Raw genomic sequence first — 24,406 nt, 5'->3', positions numbered from 1 at the left:
TGCATCTTCCTGCCCCACCCGAAGAGGCATGTAACAACCCGAGGAAATCGCCAGACCTGTCAAAGTCCAAAATGGTGAAGAGACAGCACTGAGGCTCAGGAGAAGTCCAGGAAACTTTCTCCATCACAGTGCTTAAGCGGGTAGGGCAGGCACGCTCCTTTTCCAGTGCCGTCAGCGGTGCCAGGATCGATGGGCAGCCAGCTGGGCTCTCCTGGCCTCCATCTCCACTGTAGCTTAGTTTTCAACCACTGCCTCAAGCAAGCACCGATGCTTCCTAACAGGACCAATGCTACACAGCTGATGGGGAGCACACCACCTCATATGCATTGCATGTGCATACACACGCATACTCTACCAGGGAAAAATAAATCTACAGAGTGCAAAGAGAATGTTACACCCCAAAGCAGATGCTCCCTTACGCGTTTTCTTGATCCTGTGGAAGATTTAACCTTCAGTGATACGTAAGCTCCTTCAATACATGTGACCAAGCACTGGAAGCATCTAATTTTTTGTCACTATTACGTCTACTGGCAGCAACAAATCTTAACTGACATATCCAGCGCAACTTCAGTCTCGACAAGTTTGGAGGGCCCAACACATGCTCAGCTGACAGACAGGGTTCAACACAAGCACAGCTGCTGTTTCAAGAAGTGAGGTTTCTCCTTTTACCGAATGTCAACAACTTGAGCAAAACCTCAGCTGACTCATCGCAGCCCACAGCAGTTCAAATCCGCATCCCATCGTGCAGGAGAACCTCCAGAGAGCCAAACCTGCCGAAGAAGGCTAAGAACACCTCCCTTGGGCTCCACGGTCAGGCTGCTGGAAGGTGGAAAGGCTGCATCCAAGCCCCCAGTGCCTGTTCGTCCACCCTGCATGTGAGTGTGCACTGAGCAAGGCCAAAACAGTTTGGCTTTCTCCTGCCATAAGTTCATCCTTGGTTTCTGAAAGGGAAGGTTTAGATGTTTAATGCTCACCTTGTCCTTTCAGCACAAAGCCAGGTGCTGAAACCATGCTCCTCTCGGGGACTTGGTTTATACCGGTCACCTCAGCATTTTTATTTTTTTTATTTTATTTATTTATTTATTTACAAACTACTCCAAGCAGCTCCTTTCTCAGCAAAGTGCTCGTCCCAGATACCGCTCCAAATGCTGCCTCCTCTCCCAACACCATACACAAAGCCGGGACACTCAGCTTGGAGGAAAGCCCGCCGAGTTCATCTACCCAAGCGTCTGTTCAGCTCAGGAAGGCGAGGAGCATAACAGCAGCCACACGAACTCCACAGAGCTGGGACTGCAAAGATCATTAGAGGGTGCAAGGACGGCCACGTGGACGGCAGGTTGCAAATACCAGAAAAACTAGCAACAGCATGCTTCAGTCCTTAACGATGTAGACAACATAAGCTGTATTTAGTATTCCCTGTGGGGCAGGAGGACACTCAGGAGTCCCCTGGTTGTTCAACGCCTGTGAAACACCACCGGTTTGCACGACCTAAGAGAACGGATGCATAGCATCGAGGTATGTGGAGTACAAGTACAGACAGCGAGCAGCCCTGTTTTGAAAACAGAGCAGAAAGCAGGTGTTAAAGGGAAGGATATTAAAGGTCAGGTTACAAAGAGAGCAGCTGGAACTTCAAAGCTGATAACCTAGTTCGAACTTAAGCCTCATATTCTCCTGCTGACATCACCTGGTGGCCAAGATGACCAGCTCCCCATTTATAAGGTAATAAGGATGTCCTTTGTTCTCTGAAATTCAATGCACCTGAAAACATTCAGGTTAAAAAGCTCAGTCTAGTGAGTACCACTGCTTCTGTAGCACCACTGGAGAGCACAGCAGAACAGCATTTGGACAGATGGTTTTATTTTCTTGGATGGGAAAAGTTGGGAAGCGGTTACATGTCCTCCTTCAGGCAGGGCCTAAGTGTTGCCGTTCCGCGGCGCTCCCTCCAGGCTGAAGGACAGCATTTGTTAGAGTTAGCAGCTGTGCTACCAGAACGGGTAACAAAAGTTCACACTCTGAAGTGCCAAGAAACCTCTCGCTTCAGAATTGAGTCTGGTCCCATGGCAACACACAGACAGAGGTCCGCAAAAGCTTTAACACCTCAAACAGGACTGATAAGTGGAGTTCGCTGCAGGCTTTTCTACTGTAACTTGAACCTAAGCATGAAAATCAGTGCAGCCTCAGCCAGTTTTAGTGAATCTGAAGGAACCGCTTCTCTTGAGCTTTGCAATTAAGGCAGCCTTTCAAAGAATGACGTTTGCCAATTCTGTAAGTATTTTATCGCCTCTTCGTCTCACGCAAAAAACAAGTTTGAGTAAAAAGAGATTAACTGAAGAAAATGTGTTCAAAACAGGTTAGGTACAGCCAACACTGCTTAATGTCTTCAGTTTACTTCTGGAATCATTCCTCTGAAATATAACATACTGCAGACATTACATCCTAAATATAAGAGGCATTTACAAGAACTTAAACAGAAAAAAAAAGCAGAACGGTCCTTTTCCTCAATCACCATTTTGACTTACCTAAGGAGCATCTGCATTTAACACACGTCATCATACTAAATCCACGTTTAGAAGATGTCATGTACCTGCTTTGAGCAGTAAATGATCTTATTTCAACAACTGAGTGCCAAAATTCCCCATCAGGTGTTCCCACGCCACACCAAACCGAAGGAAACAGGGTATTAACAAAACTGCCATTGAGGTTTGGAAGAATCATAGCAGTCAGGATGTTTGACAAGCATTCGTGTTTTAAACTTCTTGCATTCATCAGTAAAACGCTCCATCACGACTAGACCACCTATCAATCCTCTGATGTCAAAGCTCTTCCATACAGGTATGTATCCTACCTATATTTATCTATTTATGGAACATGAGGTTAAGGATCTTGGCCAAAACACTGAGGGCATCGCTGGAGAAGCCTGGAAGAAAACCCTTTTTCTGTAAGACAGAAAGAATCTTTTACGAAGATTTAAAATGCCTCCATATAACCTAAAGACAATACAGAGCAGGATTCAAACCCTTAGTAGGCAATATTGGCCCACTTATTCAGAGCAGACCGATTATGTTCATAATGCCATTTTACACTAAAATAGCAAGCTATTTTCTCTTTCAGAGTAAAACATAACAGACATTTCTCCTACGGTCTCATTTACTCTCACTGTTAAGACCAATGTATTTTACAGAAACATTACCTGGCAAAGAAGTTAGTGAAAGGTCCCAGTATTTTTCGCTTGCTGTCCACGTCTGTCTCTTGGCAGCACTCCTGCTGACTCTGATCGTTGGTCTCTTTAGTGGAATTCAGGGTAACATCCGAGAAGTGCGCTTCGTCAGTCTCAAGAGTCACAATCGCACTTGAACTGCTTGTGACCACGAAGTCCAAAATGTCTTCGTTGCTAACAGATAAAGTCGTTGACAGTTCTGTGCTAAGACTGGAAACACTACAGACAGAGATATCATCGCTTCGATTCAGAGTTTTTGAAGTTGGGCTATAAAGTTTGACGGTGTCATACCCAGTTCTTGGAAAAGTCGATGATTTTCGCACAGCGTGATCGTGTTCAGACGTCAGAGAAGGTGGAGGCACGTAAGACGGCAGCGTGCACGCGCTCTGGAAAGCTCTGTCAGGCACAATCTCAGGTTCTGACTGCTTTCTCTTCCCATTTAACACACTGCAGTGCACAGGCTCTGGATTTCCTATTTCCAGAGTTGGAATACCAGAATCCACGGATTTAAGGCTATGACAATCTTCTAAAGCACTGGAGGGCTGACCAGGTCCGTACTCAGGCAACGAGAGAGATCTTGGGGCCCTTGAATTCAAGTTTTGAAGACCCTGGATACCGCTGCCAACTCTCGCGTCCAGAATTCCCATCAAGCTCAAACCATTTAAGGAGCTGGATAAGTTTACGTCAGTTGTCTTGGGCCAAGTGGTAACTGGTTAAAAAGGAAGAAAAGACAAGATTATGAGTTTGCAGGGAGATATTGTTTTTTAATTACACTCAGTCCTGTCATAGATTAGGCTCTGTAATTAAAAGTTATTCATCTTCTCCTGCAGATAATTAACGTCCCTTCCCCCTGCTTCAACAAGCAGGACAATGGCAACTTAATTTAGGCTTCTAGAAAATGTCAAGCATGAAAAGCTTTTCTTCAATACTTTGTGTGCCAGTGATCGCTCCACATCCATCTCCTGAGAGTGAAATTACACGCTACAAAAATTGCAGTACTTGAATGTCCCACGTCAATATTAATACAGAAATCGGAGATTGGTTTTTATATAGTCATAAATGCATATTTACTGATGTATAGGACCTATAAACATTGTTTCCACACACATTACAACTTAAACCAAAATTACAAAGTGTGCGTTTAAATAGAATTTCTTAGCTTTCTTCTGGAAACCATAAATCTTACAATAAATTTGTCACTCAAACAGAACGCATACCAGACGAGCTCTGCACTAAGCAAGAGATGCAGAACCTGAACAGCTGCGAAGTTATTCATACAGACAACGTTTTGACAACGCACGTGATGCACTTCATCAGTGCACGTACAGTGAAACCGACACTTGCACATCGATTATATTTACTGCACCCAGGGACCCCTCTACTTCTTATTTGCACCACCACTGACCCTCTAACACACGACGTGATTGCTACCATGGCATTACATACGTGGTTCTGTACAAATACTTAAATTATGTCCAGCTCTGCCGAAGCTTGCAAGGTAATCACATCAGCTGGCAGAAGAAACGTGCACATATTGCTTCAGTTTCTTCCCTCTGAAACACTTTCTGTGCTAAGCGCGAAGAACACTCCTCCCATCTTGCAAATGGCTCTTTCTAAGCAGATTTTTCTCCAGCTCCTGAAGCCGGGCCTCCTGCTGCAGGTCTCTGTTCTCTCTGAAGCACAGCACTTAATTGAAGGTGCCAGTTGTCCTCTAGGAGGTTCCCCCCATTCAACAAATAACTCATTCAGGAAAACTGCTTCCTCCGAGCAGGTCCAAACCTTTGGCTCACAGCCCTTCAGCCCTGCCAAACGCCAGGGTCTGAGCCATCGTATGGCCTTAGACCTGAGCCCATCGATGCGCCCTGGAGTTGTGCTGCAGGCAGGCAGTGAGCAGAAACACTTCTCAAACATATTCCATTTCTATAAATTGTAAAGATTTTCCCCTGAACTTTTCAAGCGACTAAAAGCTTATGAATCCAAACCTAATTCATAGGTTATACCCACTCCTTAACCGAACTCCAGAAACTACACGATCCGTCACTCCATTCGCTCCCAAGTTTAAGAAAAAGTCAAGTAAAAACCCCTCTGGTTATCCCACCTTTTGGACATTTCCAGAACTTTCTAACAGCCAACTATGTACTACCCATGAAAATCAATTGCTGCAGCAAATGTCTAAGCCTTTGGATAAGCAAGGTTTCAAACTCACTGTTTTGACTAAAAAGCTTGCGAAGATGTACACTTTTCTTATACAGTTGCTATAGCAACTTTTCTTTTTTCACATTTCCATGGTTTGAAAAGTTTACATCCTCTGCAATTTTAAGAAGTCATGTCTTCAGCTAGCTAGCATACAAACTGCACACATTATCAACCCCTCCGGTCAGTACATTAAAATTGCAAGGGTCAGCAAACAAAAACCTTGTATAACGATTCCCGAATAGAGGAAAACTGTTCTCGCTCTTGAAGTTAATTATGACATTCAAAGTGTACAAATATGACATAAATTGCAGCATTAGATACAATTACTGTTGCATACACTTGAATCTTCTGCTCTTACACCTTCTTGCTTGGGTTCACTTATTTTTCTCAAGTTCATTTGGCTGTTTTCTCTTCCCTGTGCTCACCCATCCCTTCACAGACACCACATGGCTCTTTAAATCAAGAGCTCACCCAGCCCCGGCACTTCTGCACACACAGACGGAATTTGACAAGCACGGGTGCAGATGTTTGCTTTACCCCAACTCACACTTATTAACGCACCCAGAAAATAAAGTTGAGAAACTCAGTGAGCCAGGAACAACACTGACGATGTTTGGGTAAATGGCACAAACACGTTCCCGTAATGAATTCCTTCACCGACTGCCTTCACTTCTGCTCAGTAACTTTCATAAGCTGGTGCCAGTCCTCAGTTTATTTGCACGGCTCTTCTTGACTAAGCTTACAAACCATAAGCATTCAAGCAGCCTTGGCAAGAGCTGGGACATACAGCAGCTCAAGAGGCAGAACAACTCTGGAAACGAGAGTTCACAGTGAAGTGAAAATAAATTTCCATGCAGGGTGCTGAAGCTGTTTTGACTTGGCTTGATAATTTTTTAAGGAGGAAATTTAACAGGAAGAGATTCTTTAAACAGGCAAACAGCAAATGCAGAAGTACATAACAGCCATAGCTCGCTGGAGCAAATTATGCAATAACAAGCTACAAAGATTTTACACTGTTCAGCGAAACTGTGAGAAGCTTTGAAGTACTCATCAAGGGCTTTGAGCGAAAACTGGAGATGCGATCAGCTGTCAGAAACATACATGAGAACTCCCTGATTCATTTTGCATTAGGCTGTTGTAGGATCGCTTTTAAGGATGTAGTAGTATTTATATTCCTTATTTTAGCTGCTTCGCTGGCAAGTGCGAAAACTGACAATTGATGCCAAACATTCGATGTGTTGTGTGCTCTAGTACTAACTTCTTTCCATGAATCATCTAGTACTGTCACATTGTTATAACATTATTACCATGATAAACATGGTAATGAAGTATTATTAGTATAATAAACTACTGAAAAAGAATAAGCAATTTCATCTGCACAACAGCCACAATCCCCATGACTTATTCAGATGGTAATATATCTACATAAAATTGATATATGTGAAGTCTTCCTTAACATCCTGTATCTTATGGGAGCCATGATCTCATCAGTGTTAGCCTACCAAATGGCAGATAACGAGAGAAAAGGAGACAAAAGAACACAAGAGAGGACACAAGTCGCAAGGACAAGGTAGGTAGGGGTCATTTACATATTAACTTTTCCAGCCTAAGAGCTATGGGCACCAAATAAAGCCAGAGTTGTAGCCAGGCCCAAAATTAAGATTAGGATTCATGCAATGGGTATGTGAGCCGCACAACTCCTTGCCATAGCACACAGTCTGATCCTAGAAGTTTACATGCAAGTTCACAAAAGGAAAAAAAAAAATCACTAAAGATTCCTACACGCAAAGAAGCTCAGGAAATCCTTGAACTGCAAGTGTCAGGGCCTCAGGAAAACACCAATAACCATTAGCCCTGCTTACTGGCTCTCCCGCAGGTAACTTTTTCTGTCTGGTAGGTGGGGTTTTGGTCTGACCCCGTATGGCTGTCCATACGGCCCTACATTACTGAGATTCTGATCACGGCACGTAAGAAGGCATGTTCTGACAACACCAGAGCTCTACAACAGATTTTGACTTTCCACGTCACTCAGCCATGCTAAGGAAAGATGTCACAATTGATTTTAACTTCTAAAACACGTACCATAAAATAGGGTTTTTACCCGTTTTACTGTAAATTCTTAATAAAAATGTTAACGCCATCAAACTGTTAGAATAAAACAAAGCTCAGAAAGAAGCCAACTCAAGTCGCATTCTTTTAAACTTGCAGGAACTTGTAATGTGACTTAGACAAAGAACTTGTTTAGAAAGTACGGTATGATAACAGCCCAAGAAACTGCCTTTGTATCTTCTTGCCTCGCAGGAAGGAGAAGAATGGTTTGCATATAGTGATCAGCTGTCAAAGGGTTAACATCATTTTTATCACCTTGTCTCCTCAACATATATTTCTGCCAGCTTTTTTTTTTTTTTTTTTTAATCTTTAGGGTGAGGAACTTCCTCAATTACTGAAACTCGCAACTCCTTTTTTCTTCTTAAGTGATTTTTTTTTTTTTTAAAGTGAAAGGTTTAAACTCTTCTTGCAGTGTTTCTTGGTGCATTCAATAGAAACATGCTGTACGTTACTGCTACCAAGCGCAGGTGACCTCAGCGCCGAGGAGCATCAACCCCAGCTCTGTTTACTGAAGCTCCCCTTGGTTCAGACTGTTTGTGCTCGCACGCTAGCAGCCACAGCGCTGCCAGCAGCGAAGAACTCCCGAGGCTACAAAGCAGCTCGGCTTTCCACAAAGCCAGGAGAGACAGCAATTACGGCTACACGCGCGATCGCTGCCAAAACTGTGACGGCAAAAAGAAGAGAAACGACTTGGGGTTTTTCAGTAAGCTGCCGTTTATTTATCTCCCGGCTGACTCCCTTCACGCAGGACGAGCTGTGCAAACCTGGCTGCTGAGTGGAGCACCTACAGCGCTCAGAAGCGAACCACTGAGGGCTTTTCCACTTTCCTGCTGCAGCAGGCAGGCAGCACAAATGAGTCACAGTGTTTTACCAAAGCCTCCGTTCCAGAAGCAGATTACAGAGCCTCTTTTTTTTTTTTTTTTTTTTTTTTTTACACCCCCAATATTACTCAAAAATGTGAGGCCAGCGTTAAGTTGGCAGCAGCGCCGCAAGAACTTCAAGCACTGCTGCGAGGTCCCTCAGTATTTAGTCTCTGGGAATCGCCTAAGAGGCTTGGGTTACAGACGGCGAGAGATGAAAGTTGTTCCCTTTCCACGAGCCTTAGGTCTGACTCGGCGCTGCGAACGGCTCCTAGCCCGTGGCCTTGATGAAATAATAATAATAATGAAAAAAAAAAGTAAAAAAAAAAAAAACAAACCACCAGCCAACCAACCTACGCCTTTCCCCGAAGGCCTCCAGGCCACGCCACGGGGCCGAGCAGCTCCTCCAACTTTTTAAGGGCCCAAGAAGCCAGCCCGGAGACCCCGGCCCGGTCACCTCACGGCGGCGCCTGCACCGGCTCGGGGACCCCCCCGTTCGGGGAGCCCCCCGTCCCCTCATCCCCGCAGCCATCCCCGCTCCGTGCCCTGTCTCACCCCCAGCCCCGGGCAGAGCCGCGGCCCGGCGGGGCTCGGGGGAAGAGCCGCGCAGAAACTTGGACGCCTCACCGGTGCGGCGCTGCCCTCCGTCGCTCTGCTCCTGCTGGGCCATGCCCGCCCCTTCCCCGCTGCGGCACTAGGAGGCGGCCGGCGGCTGCTCCATCGCCCCTCTCCGGCCCCCGAGGAGGAGCGGCGGCTTCAGCGGAGGGGAAGCGGCGCAGCCCTCGCCCGCCGGGTCCCCTCCGCGGGCAGCGCGGAGCCTCCCATGGCGCCCGCCCCCGCGGCGGGCACGGCACCTGGCTGCGCCGGCGGGACAGGTGCCGAGCTCCTGACGGGACTCCCCGCTCTCCGTGCCTCGGCTGCCGCCTCCTCCTCCTCCTCCTTCTCCACCTCTTCTTCCTCCTCCTCAGCCTCAGCGCCGCCCGCCGGCCGAGGGAACGCCTGCGCGGTGGGAGGCGGGCTGGCACCCAGGGGAGGCGGCCGCTGGCCGCCATTTTGAGGCGCCTCCAGCCATGGGGGGGGGGCCTCGGGGAGCCATCGTGGGGGCTCGCCTCAGGCGCAGCCCGGTGGTGCCGGGTTGTGGGGTGCTGGGGGCATCACCTGAGGGGTCAACGAGGAGGGGTTCCCCTGGAGAGGGTTCCCCTGGAGAGGGTTCCCCTGGACCGGAGGCTCCCCCCAGGCAGGGGGTTGTGAGGTTGTGGTGGGATGGCCCCCGGGGAGAGGAGAGCAACGGCGTTTTCCAGGCTGGATTTAAGAGGAAAACAAAATTTGGTGTTTTACACTAGTTTGTTACTGTGGGAAGTGTCGGTCTGGGGGTGTATCTGTGTTTCTGTGGAACTGGCCCATAATGCCAGGAGTCGAGGCTCTAGGGTGATCGTGATCGCTGGTATTCCAGCATGTTGTATTTATGTTTCTATTCTCTTAGCTTTATTTACCTTCTTTTACCCCATCTCAAAGTGCTTGGATGTTTGCATCATCAACACAACTCTCTGTGCACCCAGACACTGAAATCAAAGGGGTTAGAAGCACTCGGTACCTCACAAGAGTAGAGCTCACGTTTCCTTCTCGTGTTTGAAACTCATCCTTTTTTTTTTTTTTTTTTTTTTCCAGAAAGAAACAGTTCTAGGTAGCACCCAAACTCAGTGATCGTGTCTATAGATTATGTTAAGATATATTAAGGTAGCAAAGCTGTCATCCACCTTAAGAGCGTATGTAAATACGAACTTCTCATGATCTCACTCACACGTGTTAAATCTACCGTAAAGCTGGAAGTGTGAATGCAGCAAAGACAGGAATATCTGAACTTGTATTAATGTAATTAGTTAAATAATAAGAAGAGCAAAACCATGATTATTTAAGCTTTGATGTGGGCAAGTTACACCTGAATAAATTGTCAGTCTGAGGTGAACGTACACTGAAGTACTTGCCACTGTGACCCCATTGACAGCAATTCCATGGTATCAAGATGAGAATTAGTACATTATCAAGATGAGAAGAAGGCACTTATCATCAACAACCAAAAATTATACCTCTGCAGGTATATGTCTGGTTCAGAGAGAGATAAATTTGAGCTTTTGTTCTGCTGGATTTGTAAGATGAATATCAGAAAGAATATGAAACAGTTAAAATGTCACATTTTTCCTTATCTTAGAAAATCACTCCTACCTCTGTAAGAAACCTTTTGTATTACCTTTAAAACAGAGTAAATAAAAGAAAAACTGCTTTGAAACACTATAATATAGTGTTGTAGTATAATGTTATATGTATATAGTTTATGCAAGAGATACTATTTTGGAAGATACACCAATTCCTTTTTCAGTATTAATATTTTCCTTTTGTTTTGGAGAATGGAAATCAATCCCTCTTTTGTAGCAGCTAGAAGATTGTACCGTCACCATGGTATCATCTATCTTTGGTCAAAGTTGTTAGGTCTTAGGGTAAATAACAGAATGAAAGTACGCAGTCATGAATTCTGTATCTGTTAAGTGTCTCCAAAGGAACTAATTACACTCCTATCTTTGCAATTTTATTTAGAATGAAGAAACTTAAAAAAAATCTGCCATAAGAGATCTTTCAGCAGTAGCAGAGTGTAGAGTAAGCTAAAAGTTTCACATCAACCAAGGGAATTAGGCACTTAAAGACTTTTTGAGTCAGTACTTATTTAAGAGTAGAGTTGTGCCCTAACAGTCATAATGCCTTGAAATCTTGCCTTGAAATGCCCATTCTAAACTGATTTATTTTAGTGGATTTTTCCATTTCCAATCCACTGATGACTCCTCCTGTTCAGCTTGTATACTTCTTGACACCTACTCACAACAAAACTCATATTGTTCTTTGCACTGAAGACACGTGTAAGAACAGCCAGGACCCCACTCTGCTAGGCAGCATAAAAATACCAGGGTCAGCCTTAAAATGCTTGCAGAAAATCACAGCCTAGTCAGTGTAAAATATATACTCTTTACTACGTGTGAATGACCGTGTACTTCGTTGAAACAAGTAGTAGCGTTTTGGTTGTTGTGAGCTACTAGTAAAGTTTACTTTTTCCAGCAACAGTTAGCATTAGTTCTGTTAAAGCTGCCTCCATCAGAGATAATGTATTTTCTCTCTGCAAGTATTGTGTATTATTATTCTGTATTGATGAAGGGCTGAAATTATGTGACTAAATACAGCTTCATTAGCCTTCATGGAAGTGTGGAATGTCCTAATTACTAAAAGGAAGCTGAACAGGTACTACCAGGTACAGGAAGCATAAATGCATAACTAAGATTAAAGGAGTGCTTTAGAAACCTTTGTTTTTTCTGCTGCGCAACATTTAAAGGACTTCATCCAGAACAGCAAGCTGAGAAATGGCCTGTTCATTTTAGTAGTTGGACTGTAAGTAAACCCCCAAAAGCATGATAAGAAGTCAGCTTTGATGCTGCATTTTTTGCTAACATGTCATGTGCTTGTTAGTGTTATTTATGTCTAAACCTGCTTGACTGCTTAAGGAGTTTGAAAAACAGAAATTTGCATGAAGTGTCATGACCACAGAGTATACAGGAAAAATGTTTGCAGTAGCTTGAGGTTTTTTGGTACTAGGTGAGCTGTATCCTTCCTGAATTATTTGGAACCTACTAAATACTTCTTAAAATAGTGAAACGTGAAATGAAAAATAAACCTAAATAAAAATATGTTCAGCCTTCACCATAATTTGAGTAGCCTGGCACAATGAGACGGGCAAAAATAAAAAATCCCTGAGAAACATTTACACTAACCACTCAGGGTGGTTAGCATCAGTGTTCTGGCATTGACTTAGAGTCAGGTAAAGCTGTAAAATAAATATTTAGGTTTGTAAAAATTCCAGGACAAAATCCTGATATTTTAAAGTGCAAGAGTGTTTTGCCTGCAGCTGCTGGGTAGAAATGAAGCACTGGATAGAGCAGCCTGGGATTGGTAACTGATGTTCACCTAGCAGGCAAAAAAACATCTAAGTGGTCTAATAATAGCTTAGTGGTAGAGAATTTAATTTCTAGAAAACGTATTTCAAAAGCCCCGCCATACAAATTTATATCCATACCAGCAGAGTTAGATGCACCAGTTTTATGATTACTTTGCAAGAAAGCAGGAAGGGTTTTGTGTACTCTGTTCTGTCTCAACAATTTCTCCAAAATATACATGCCTATGGAAAAAGTATGCAAAGTAACAGTCCTTACTTTGTTCTTTTAGAGTAGAGTTAAGAAAGAGTTAAGGAATGGAAATGCAAGCTCCCCTTGTGCTTCTTTAGCATATAGATGGTGGGAAATCATTCTCTGCTTACTCTTTCAGTTCTGTTTTGAAGCTTCAACAATTTTGCAATTGAGGAAACTTTTAAAGAACTGGGGGGAACCATCTAGATTGTAGTTTCATTCATTGCAAGCCAAGTATGATGCAAGCGGGTTTCAGACAGCCAAACTGAGCTTCGTGTGAATCAGCTGTGCAGCTCCCTATCGATCTGGAGGTCAGCAACTCTGTCATAAACTAGTAGAAATTCCACTGTAATATTTCTTCCCCCGTTAACCAAAGGTTTGCATGTTGTGAAGATCCAGCATTCACACAACACTGTATGCCAGCTGATCAGCAACCCCTGCCTGGATTTCCCATCACTGTCATTTAAGGTAGTTTTTGTTTGTTTGTTTGTTTGTTTGCTTTTAGCTCATGCAAGCCAGAGAGCAAGCATGCTGAGTATAACAAGTGATGGATAATCTCTGATACAAACAGTCCATCGTGCAGAGACAGAGAAAGTCACTCTTGAAGGTGAGTGTCAGAACAGAAATGAGACATTGATCTTTTTCCTCCTTGCTTTACAGAATTGCTTGTACATACGGGTAACTAACTAATGCCTGTTCCGTGGCACAGGAAAAGGGAACAGTGAATTCATGTTTCTGCTACTGACTTGCAACAATGAGCAAGATGATTTGATCAAAAATTATTACCTGACGAGCAAATGGTGATGTTTTTGACAAATGGAGAATAATTATGCTGTTCTCCTTCGAAGTCATCACAAATTAATTTCACTCTCACCAAACTAATACTTGCCTGTTTTTTGTACATCTGTGCTTGGTAGCAGTCAATTTCCAGCACAGCCATCACCTGCATGGACTGTCCAAGGCAAGTCTGTCCACCAAAACAGTTCAATAGGTTTGGGATGAGTTGGGAACAGCTAGAGAAACTGCCATGTTATTGTCCCCAAAGGATGGCTCCTTTTATAGGAATTTAATTCTGATAAATGCAAAAGGATGAGGAAAGTGAAACCAGGTCTATAACTGCCATTACTGTTCATCCTTCCGTTACCACTGGGTAAAAACAGACTTTTATGGTTTAAAGCTTCCATCTATGAGACAACAAGAAAAATAAAACTAGGAGAAGGTATTGTGAGACTTTGCAGCACTTTTGAATTGATACTACTGAAGCCATATGTATGTGACCAGAATGTTTCTATCGTTGTCTACAAGCTATTTAGGAAAGACAAAATGAGTAAAAAGGTGTGAAGAGTAAGACTATACATACTAAAAATACTGCTTCTTGTATTAGTATCTCAACACAATTTAAATTGTGTTTCCAAAAGCAAATAGATCAATTCTGTAACACAAAAGGCATTGCACCCAGCGTACGGTAGCTTTCTATTGGAACTTGCTAGGAAAAAAGCGAGTACCGAACTAAAATCAGTTGTTGTCTAGAGCTAGTAATGTTGAATGCAATAAAGTAATACTCAGCTTGGGCAGATAACAGATCCAATTAATATTCTCTGTGGAACTGTAGTGCTTCAAAAGACTTGATATTTCTGTCTTGAATAGGATTGTAGGGAAAAGGGAAGAAAAAATATTTTAACAGCATGAATGAGAAGATGACTTTGTTGTCAAATAGATAAAGGTTCCAGAATCAATAGAGTAAGGGCTAAAATCCCATCTTAAAGCGAAGACAATTAAAAGCCAAACATCAGTACAAAAATTAGAAGTTACAGAACGTAAAAAAATATAAGAGAGAAAGAGTAAAATCCTACTGATGAGCATTAGGAGTGAAAAAGAAACATGCAATACCAATAAAGGAAACATTCAGTACCAATTTCTGTCCTGCATGTGGAAGGGATCAGGGTAGCCTACCATAGTAGGGATTATGAGGCAAATTATTCCTCGGAAGATGGGTTTTAACCACTCATTGTAATTTTTTCAAACGCAAGCTACTGGGATGAATAAAGGAAAAATTGCACAAGATTTAAGGTCACATAGGCAATCTAATGTGTTTTTTTTTTCTTTCTTTAAACTATGAATCAATTTAAAAGCCCTTCTGGATATAAGCTGTTCCTGTATGGAAAGAGGATTCACAGAGCTCGAGAGTTCAGTTTGTTCCTCCTTTTTCCCCTAAGGCAAGATGTATGCATACATACCTGCATAATTTCTGACACATTTGTCTAATCTGTTCCTAAAAATCTCTAATGGGGGAGGTAGTGTCAATTTTTTAGGCAGTCTATTCCAGTGCTTATGTATTTGCTCTTAGTACCCCGACAGTACTGTAACGCCATTTGCTAGAGCGTTTCCTTGTCTACGATAAAAAAAAAGCACTGAGATGAAATGAAAACATAATCATCTATACTTTTTAACATGCTTATTTGTTTAGATGGAGTATAGAAGAAAGAAGAAAATAAAAATTTGAGAATACTCAATTCTGTGCAGTAAGGGAAGCAGCTACATGTCACTGTGTCTCTGCTTCCTTGTAGTGAGAAAAATGTCTACGCAGAAATGATGGGCAGTGAAGCCTTCTTCATTAACAATTATGATGATTCCTAAAACCTTTACGTGAATATGAATTGTAGCAATATTACATAGACATTGCTAACGTAAATAAAAGCGACCCTGCTGCATGGTGACAATTAAAGAGACTTACTACAGCTTTCACACCTCCTCATGGTCTAGGATTGACTGGGTTCTACGGTAGCAAACAAATTACAGCAAGAGGTACAGGTCTTCCAGAAACACTTTTCCTGCAAGAAAGCTGTCAGGTAGAAGTCTCTCCTCTCAGTCCATGTCCACAGTGTGTTCTTTGTAGGTGATGCTATAGGGAGGGAATGATGAAGTAGGGCAGGGGAACCAAAGTGTTGCCACTCACTTATCTCCACAGCCTACTGCCCCGCAGCCAACTCTGCCAGCTTTGTCTTTCCTTTAAGTCCCATTATGATCATATTGAGCCTATAGGTAGCTCAAAAGTTTATAAGCGCCTGCCTATTGACATACGTATTGAGAGCAACTTGAACACTGGAAAAGGGATCTTATTGTATGAAGCTACAGCTATCAGGTAAGTTTCATTTGCCCAAAACCTAACAGTTTTGTTGCTGCTCGTTTCATGGGGCATAAGAGAAAAATTGAGATGCTAAATGTGAAGGGTAGACGATGAATTCATTGGCGATATTTAAATATGCAGCTGCTAGCAGGAAAACAATGAGTTACTGACGAGGAATCCTGGCAAGACCTGCTCTCCGGGAAGCACAGGACCTTTCCATGCATCTTCACTGTGGACAGCACCTGCGCTCCCCTGCAGGCACGGCTTCTGCATTTAAAGCCTGCCCTGCCACAGACAGCAGCAACTGCTGCCTAGAATATTCAGTGTTTTTTGCGTGATAGAAGCAGAGTTTATACTGGAAACTAATTCCTTAAGATAGGTGGAGTTGATGCTAATTTAGGTGGATTCTAAGGTGAATGCTAATTTAGGTGGATGCTAATTTAGATGCTAAGATAGGTGGAGTTGATGCTAATTTAGATACAAAAAGTGAAAGGCCTTGCTGATCATATTTAACTCTTTTATCAAGCATCTATGAACACAATGAAATTCCTTTTGCAGTACTATTTAAAAGAATTCAAAATAATTTGTTATCAAGATGAGTATGAAAATTCTGTGAAGTTTAAAAAAGGCAAAGCTTGGTACATATCTGTGAATGAAAGTATTCACCCAAGCTCCTTACAGAGCAACTATTTCCTCGTATTTTCTCAAATATGTATGTACGTATTGCTCTCACTTCACTTCTAATTCTGGGGAGTCAGAACATTCCACGCAGAAGCTCACGTCACTACAGCTGTAAACTTACAAAGACACAATATGTCTTACAAAGACATAATGCTTGTTTCCACCAAGCTGAATATCAGCCTAGCACCCCCCCCCCCCCAAAAAAAAAAAAGAACTGTCCAGCTACGGAGTTGCATGCCACAAACAGTTTTTCTAAAAGCAGAAGTCAGATATGGACCATTTGATGGCTGAGCACAAGTTCAAAGCAGGAAGTCTGCTAGTCCACGTCTCATACTTCATACTATATAAAAATAGGTCTTGCAACGTGTTCTCCAAACATGAAGTTGTCATTACAAATTAATTTTTGGGTTGAGATCATGACATTTTCTACAGAAATAATTAAAAGTGGGGGCTAAACTTGTTAGATTTGCTTTGGCTGTCTTGTGTTTTCTTCTTTTGTTCAAAAATACATATGCAGTATTTTTTTTATGCTTTTTCCAATACAAAACAGGAAAAAATACTATAATGAGAAGGACTCCCAGATTAGATACCTCAAGCTATCTATTCAGAAAGTTTAATTCCTAACTGGCATGTTGTATCTAAATTATATACAGCAGCCAAAGAAAATGAAGACACACACACAGCGTCCAATTGTCCTTTTATATTTTTTATTTGGTGTTAAGTAACTCCACAAGAAAACAAAATCAGTTACTCTGGTGTACGTGAAATCAGAACAATACAACCACTTGAAGCAAAAAGTAGAAACAAATTTCAGCCCAGGAATGGAAAACTGATACTTCAGTGCTATGGATATGCAATGCGCTTCATACCACAGTGCGGTTCAGCGTATGCCAATCTTTAATGCTTTTGTTGTTGTTTTGTGTTTCTATCCATACAGAAAAACTAAAAACCACACTTCAACTCTCACTGAAAGCTTTAGAGCTTTAGCCATTAAACTATGAAAACAAGTAAAGACAATTTGTTATTGCCCAAGCTCAAAATACGATTTTATTTTCCCCAAAGGTGCTGGAATTATTACATGCCCCAATGTAACTACAAGCAACACCTTTGTTCTTTTTGAGCCCTTTCTTACCAAAAAAGCAGCTCTAGCCAAAATTAACTGAGCTGAAGTTTGTGTTTGAAATATGTCCATTTGGTCATTTCTTGTTCTTGAATGAAGTTCTTTTCCGTTCTTCAATGTAGTGATTTGAAGAATTTACGTGTAAAGTTCTTTTTTACTTTCATGTTACAGTTAACTAGTTCTCAGTGCAGGTGCTAAACAACCTCTCAAGGAAGCTCCAGAAGAAAGTAAAATATATAAAAATCTATCCAAAGTCTGCAAATAAATTAAGAAAAGAAACTGTAAAGTGTCAAAAGACTCGTCGTATGAATACAAACCCTAAAGCATAGTTTAATAGGAGGACCAAAAAAGAAAGTCCCTGGGTAAGGACAAACCAAGCCAATTTTAGGTAAGGATCTCAACAAAAATGTTGCACAAAGAATGGCATGATTTTCTAACCATGTATTTCAATTCTTAAACTATTCTTTGAATAAAGGCAACCAAACCCAGTTATTCAGAAAAACCCTTCTCGCACAGAACATATTTCAAAGCCAGTTCAGCTCACATTTCAAACAGCTCTAGTTCTCATGAGGTTTATTGCCTGTCAAAATTAATGGTTAAGCTTTTCAAGTCAGTATTGGACTTTCTGCACTTCCTGATGTTATAGACATGCTGCTACTGTATAATTAGTTGTTTGTTGTTTTTTAAACTATGAGTTGGTAAAAACTTAGAACGTTTAGTTTTGCAAATATTGCTCCTCCTGGCTTATACGTTTTGCATAATGTGTTAAAAGCACAAGGAGTTGATAGTCTTGTACAGATGCAACTTGACAATGTATTGACTTTCTAAGTTAACAAAATAAAATTTAAAAGCAAGTCACATAAAGCAACAATCACTACTGCAATCACACATGTATGTTTGAAGTCATCACTTTCCCGACCCCCACCCACCACACACATAGCTTGCCCCACACATTCTCTCAGAAACACAAAATGAACTACGAGATTTACTAAATTACAGCCACAACAGCAGCTAACTGCAGCAGCCACAGGATTTCTTTCAAGTGAAGCACTGACCCTTTGCATTTAAAACATCGAATACTCTGAGCATTTTAGATAGTTTCAGTCATTCAGGCTCAAATTCAGTAAAGGATGCTTTTGCAGGTTACACAAATGCCATCATTTGCAACAAGACAACATTCTCATTACTTGTTACAGAATTCACAACGATCCACACATCACCCCAGTGGTTTATTATTTTTGGTGTTACTTCTTTTTTTTAAAGTCCTGCCCTACATCGGCAAGTTGCTAAAAAGGACAAAAAAAGAAAAAAGAAAAAAAAATCCACATTGCCTCCATACCTACAAAAAATCCTTGGCTTCTCCAGTTAGCAAAAATACAAACCATGGTATCCTCAGTGTTGGTTTGCAGGAGGGGGGGAGAGGGGGAATCATAGGATAGAAAACACAGTTTCTGTAAGTCTCTAAAGCACAACCCTGTTGTTCCTACTTCAAAGTTATGAGATTTACTGAATGAAGACTGGACAAGTCATTCATGCTTTTCTCCTGCATTCAGAAAGGCACTGATAGATTACAGTGTTAAGTATTTATCTCCCAGTTCTTAAAGAACAAAGCCTAATGTGCCAAAAGCTAAAGTCTCTGAATAGCAGAAGTAGTTGTAGACACTGCGATGCTAAGAAGATAGTAATAGTGGTAGGGCTACAGTTACGAATGAAAATAACTGCAATTAAGATGCAAAGAAGCAGTGGTACTACTAAGACAAGCACATGCACATCCATTCTTGATTTGACAACACAATCTAGTCTATAGTTCAAATAGCCAAGAAGTTAACAGTTTGGGGGTGAAAAAAAATCTTCAACAGGACAGCTGTGTCCCCATCTATAAAATAAGCAAGAAGAGAAAGATAAATACACATCTGAATCCATTAACTGAAGAGGAAACTCATGTTGTTGTTTTAGAGCTACAGACCCTCAGGAAGGATAGTTTTCCATCTCATGTTACTTTTAAATCATCTGTTCTACTCTGCAGTTTTCAGAGTTGAGTTCGAGAAAAAAGCTCCTCCTCACACGGATCAGCCCATTCACTTCCACCTTCTGAAGCTGTGTCTTCAGAGCTGGAGCTATCACTGGAGTAGATCTTCTTCCTGAAGCCATTTGGTTTTGCCTCAGCATCTATATCATCTGCACATCTTGCTTCATAAACAGAAGAAACCTAAGGATTTAAACTGACAGTGTTGATGGGGAACAATAAAAACATGCCTGCTTTTTCTAGGCTGGTAAATTGTATCGTCTTCTACATGGTCAAGAGAAACGGCACAATTAAGGGCAAATTATCCTCTTTCCATTACGTATCTCCTCTTGTCCATTACGTACGAAGGATTACAGAACAGCAGGAAAAAAAAAGGTTAGATTTTTATTTTATTTTTTAATTGTAGGGCCTTAGTATTTCAGGGCCCTTTAACTTTAGGACTTGCACAAAACAGCAAGAAAATTGAAAGTGAACTCAATGTGTCATTGCCACTTTTTTTTTAAACACAAAATTGCTGTAAATGCTGTCTCCAAATTTTTTTAGTAAGTATCAAATATCAAGAAAACAGCACAAATCCAATTGTATTTCAAGCAAAGCCTGTATATTTTCATCTGAATCAGTGAAGTTACAGCAAGCATGTCACAGTATTAAATTTAACTGCTATCATCACTATCAAGTTTGAAAGCACATCAGTTGGAAAGTACATCAGTAAGCGCACGTATACATGAAGATTTTCCCTACAGCAAAAATGACTTAAATACATCAATTTTTGCTTGTAAGGAGGACAGAATTCAGCATACATTGTGTTTAGTCCTTTAATTACTGGTCCTTTCTGGCTTCATAGTGTACATCAGCCAGCCCTATGGTTGGCGAAATTTGAAGTCGAGGAAAAAGACTCATACGTTTAACACACAACTCACAAAAGCCAAGTGTTCCCAAAGGAAACTGAATATGCTGAATTATTACAAGTACAACGCTCAGCACTCTGTAGAGTTTTCAGAAGAAAGCTCAAGACACAGAGGAGATTAAAAAACAAAGTAAGGGTAGAAAAGCTTTTGAAGGTTTTTGTAGGAATTTCACTTGAGATCAGACTGAGAACTCTGCACAGAAAGACATAGTGGCACACCCTTATAAAATAGAAAATACCTCCCCCAAAGCAATGACAAACTTACCATATTAAAATCTAAAAGATGTTCATCATCATTGGATATTTCCTTTACATCTGCAAATTCTCCTACACCATTCTCTCCCTTGGCATTTGTATAACATTCTTACAGTGCGTGAGGAAAAGAGGAAGAAAAAACAGATTTGAGGAACACCGTTATTTACATTTAGCCAGAATAAATGCACCTAGAGAAGTATGCTTGAAATTTACACTCTAAGTGCAGCCTGATACCGATTGAAACTCAAAACCAAACGAACATTTGATGTAAATGGCTGTAGTTTGTATTTACCAGAGTAAACTTCCATACATAATGACATATATTGTATCAATATATATGGATGACATGCAATGTCCATATATAAAACTATCCATACAGAAAACTGAAGATTTATGGAAGAACAACATTAACTCTGGTCAACTTTGTCTAAAAGATGAAATCCTGGAATTACTCAACCTCACAGAAATTCTGTGACTGTATTAAACAAGTTCTGGACTTGTTTCTGGACAAGTTCTGGACACAGTATTTTACACTATATATATTGTCTTCCCCTGCTGAAATAAGGTGGTGAAACACTAGATAGTTTGCAAAATCACCAGTAGATGTCAGCAAAAAGATTACACAAGTCACTTGAAGAAATTAAAGGATTACTCTGCATAAAATACATACTCAGGGTTGCGAGTCACTGCATTTGCTATTACACCAATGATCTCTCTGCAATTCCCGACGTGGAAAACAAACTTTCAGAGAACACCAAATAACTTTACTCCTTCAAGTTACCAAATATTTTTCTAGTATGGGAGGCCCAGGAGGCAAATCAAAGTCCTGTAGGCATGATCCCTTTCACAGAGCAAACATCTCTATGGCTGGGAGTTCAGTAAGCAAAGATAGTTTTGAAAGTAACCTCCGCTGTCCTGAACACCAAAGTGAGGGCACTCACGAAGTTGGCTGCACTTTAAAAATAATTCAGTAGCAGCTACTTGCTAATCTGCTTCCATATTATTACAGAACCAGGTCTCTGATCAAAAGCTTCTTGCACTGAGCCTCTGCCAAACAGAAGCCACCAGATATCCATCAATTCAGCATGCAGAACGCTTTTGTTTACCTTCTTGCCTTCTCCCCCGAAAAGATAAGTTGTTATGCAGCAAAATCCAGAAGAAAAAAAAAAGCTCTGGATTCTTGCCTGTGTCCACAGAAAAAAACTGGCCTTGGGCCAGCTGTCAGATGCTACAAATTCTTGGGAGGCAACAGAGAGTGCTGGAAGCACACCTGCTTTCGCTTACGAGCAGCCTGCCTACCAAGACGGGACAGAAAGACTCCCAGACTGTCACTGGAAAGGAGTGGCCAAGAGGCAGATCCCCCTGATCTTCCCGGCTTGAGAGAAATTCCACACATTCACTGAATAGCTGGCGTGGTGTTTATGCGAACCCAGGAAACATAGTTATCATATTTTCACATTCTGGTAAAATTAGCCGCCTAAAAAGCATGACACGGGTTGAAAGATACTCAAAAATGCAATGAAGTATTTTCAGAGTCAGAGGTTAACATCCTGTGCAAAGCCAAGCTCTGGAATTGAGTGAATTTGCAAAAATGGTAAGACCATTTTAAAAGCACTTTTGTTCAAGAACTATTTAGAAGTGTGCCAGAGATGACAAATCTCTCTCATCTAGAAATCCCAGCTCTCTCTCAGATTACTATGAAAACTTACTTATTTATTTTTAATACAAATTACATTTCTAATTCATCTGCAACAATTCAAATCCATAACGAAGATCACTAACAAATTCTAGCATGGGTGCAAGAGCAAGTTAGTTTGAACATGCACAGCTTCTTACCTTCACACTGCGATGCAGGAAAAAGGGGAGAATAGAGCGCCTTTTCCCACCAGCATTGCTTTTCCTGGCTGCCACTCATTCTCTGCAGATCAGTATTCAATATAGGAAACGGTTTAGACAATAATCATGCTTCGTTATGCCATAAATAATATACTTACACGTAAAGGAGGGAACTCTGGTGTTACAACCAATTTGCTAGGTAGTATAGGTCACACTGTTCAATTTCTAACACTAATGGGAAAGGACTGTCAGGCTACAGCCATTACCTGAACTATTACTGCTAGTATGAATCCCACTCAAGGGCTCGTACTGTACCGATACAGAGTTGTACAAACCCAGAACACAAACGTGATTTCCAGCTCTACACTTTATGGTCTTAGTGAGAACACACAGGTACCCAAGAGGTGAAAATTACAGTGACATAATGAAACAGCATTAGCCAACATGATAAATAGTTCAGTGTAAAACAACACAGAGAAGAAAGTAAACAGAAAGCAGCAAAACTTAATGCTTAAATTCTGGAAGGATGAATTAGCAGTACCATTACCATAAGCAATAAGAAAAATTTCATCTAGAGAATTAATATGTCAACATGAGGAAAAACTAGTTGATAATCTATATTTTTGTTAAAACATTGTCTCAATCTGCTCACGTTTTTATTTACAATTATTTACACTTTAATCTCACATTTTTATCTATTTTAATCTACATTTTTCTGCCTAAGTAGTCTCCCCATGCTGTATTTTAACGCTAATTTAAGTTTACCAGATCCTTTTCCTTGTGAAATTAATGGACATTGCTAAAATACTGAAGTCATGCTCCTGGTTTTATGACTGCATCTGCGGTAACCCCAATGACCTTCAATAGATTATGCCAGCTTGTAGCATCCCCTATAGATGCTAGGTGGAACAATTCATACAAACTACACTGCTACTAGCTACTATAAAGTGTTGACAAAGGAGTTTCAACACAGTCTCTCTCTATCCAGCCTCCTCCTCTGTAAACCCGAGAACATTGAAGCACGGAAAACCAAGGAGCCTCCTTTTGCTCCCCTTTAAGCTACCGCAGAACTACGAACCTACAGAACCTGAACTTACACATTTTTAATAGACAGAAGTCCCTCTCAAACCAAACGAGCAACTCAAGAGTGCTGTATTCAGAAGTGCCTGCCAGATGTAACTTTCTTTTCTCCCCATGAAGTTCTTCTATAAGGAATATCGAAATTCCCCATGCTGGTTTCCTATCGCGAGACTCTCCTTTTGGAACCACCATCCAAAAGCTCAAACCCCAGCTCCAGAGAAAAGATTTGAGGAAATTAAGCCATAGACAAAAAGAAAGCCAATACCAAATCCTTTTTGTTTGGGAGGGGACAGGGGGCAGGAGCTGCTGTCTACTCCGTACGATCACTGAAGAACACCATTTTTCCCTACAGTTGCCGAGATGTTTACTACAATTGCTCATCTGTCATCACAACCGTTTCTGTGATCTGAAGCACCCTTAACTAGTAAATACGAAATACCAATTTGGCTTTCTGTTCAAACTGCATTTTCAACGTATGCCTCCTTCTCACACATACACCTCCAGTGTTTTATGAAATGTTTTAAGTTTTCCAGCTACCCATCTAAACAGCTGTTATTCTCAAACTTTACTAGTATTACGAACTGCAAGTTGCAGTCTTTCCTCTCTAAAACTGGTCATAGTTATTTTACTTTTCTTACCCAGAGCTCAAAGACAATGAGGCCAAACCAACTGCAACGACTGCTTCACTCCTGGTCTTGCTGCAGCTCTGAGAGAAGACCGATGGGTGGGTTACCTGTGTGTTACAGCTAGACATGGGCTAACTGAGGCT

The 24,406-nt window shown here is 41.4% G+C and overlaps 2 protein-coding genes across 4 annotated transcripts in view; both read right to left on the bottom strand.

Moving 5' to 3' along the window:
- Nucleotides 1-9,362, bottom strand: part of TBC1D14 (TBC1 domain family member 14) — a 66,720-nt gene extending 57,358 nt beyond the window's left edge. Inside the window, exons 1-2 of the mRNA XM_035547198.2 lie at nucleotides 9,010-9,362; nucleotides 3,191-3,926 (exon numbers count right to left, since the gene is read on the bottom strand). Coding sequence (XP_035403091.1) covers nucleotides 3,191-3,926; nucleotides 9,010-9,052 — 779 coding nt within the window. The 5' untranslated portion in view covers nucleotides 9,053-9,362. The remainder of the gene's footprint in view (nucleotides 1-3,190; nucleotides 3,927-9,009) is intronic.
- Nucleotides 9,363-17,103: 7,741 nt separating this feature from the next.
- KIAA0232 (KIAA0232 ortholog) overlaps nucleotides 17,104-24,406 on the bottom strand; it is a 67,418-nt gene continuing 60,115 nt past the window's right edge. For 2 of the 3 annotated variants that reach the window (XM_035547202.2, XM_050710245.1), the window contains exons 7-9: nucleotides 22,558-22,639; nucleotides 20,732-20,829; nucleotides 17,104-19,742 (exon numbers count right to left, since the gene is read on the bottom strand). In XM_035547202.2, coding sequence (XP_035403095.1) covers nucleotides 19,563-19,742; nucleotides 20,732-20,829; nucleotides 22,558-22,639 — 360 coding nt within the window. In that variant the 3' untranslated portion in view covers nucleotides 17,104-19,562. The remainder of the gene's footprint in view (nucleotides 19,743-20,731; nucleotides 20,830-22,557; nucleotides 22,640-24,406) is intronic. The other variant, XR_007708172.1, reaches the window with a different exon arrangement.

The sequence above is a fragment of the Cygnus atratus genome, chromosome 4 (assembly GCF_013377495.2).
Source record: "Cygnus atratus isolate AKBS03 ecotype Queensland, Australia chromosome 4, CAtr_DNAZoo_HiC_assembly, whole genome shotgun sequence".
NCBI classification, from domain to species: domain Eukaryota; kingdom Metazoa; phylum Chordata; class Aves; order Anseriformes; family Anatidae; genus Cygnus; species Cygnus atratus.
This window is presented reverse-complemented; position numbering and strand designations above follow the sequence as displayed.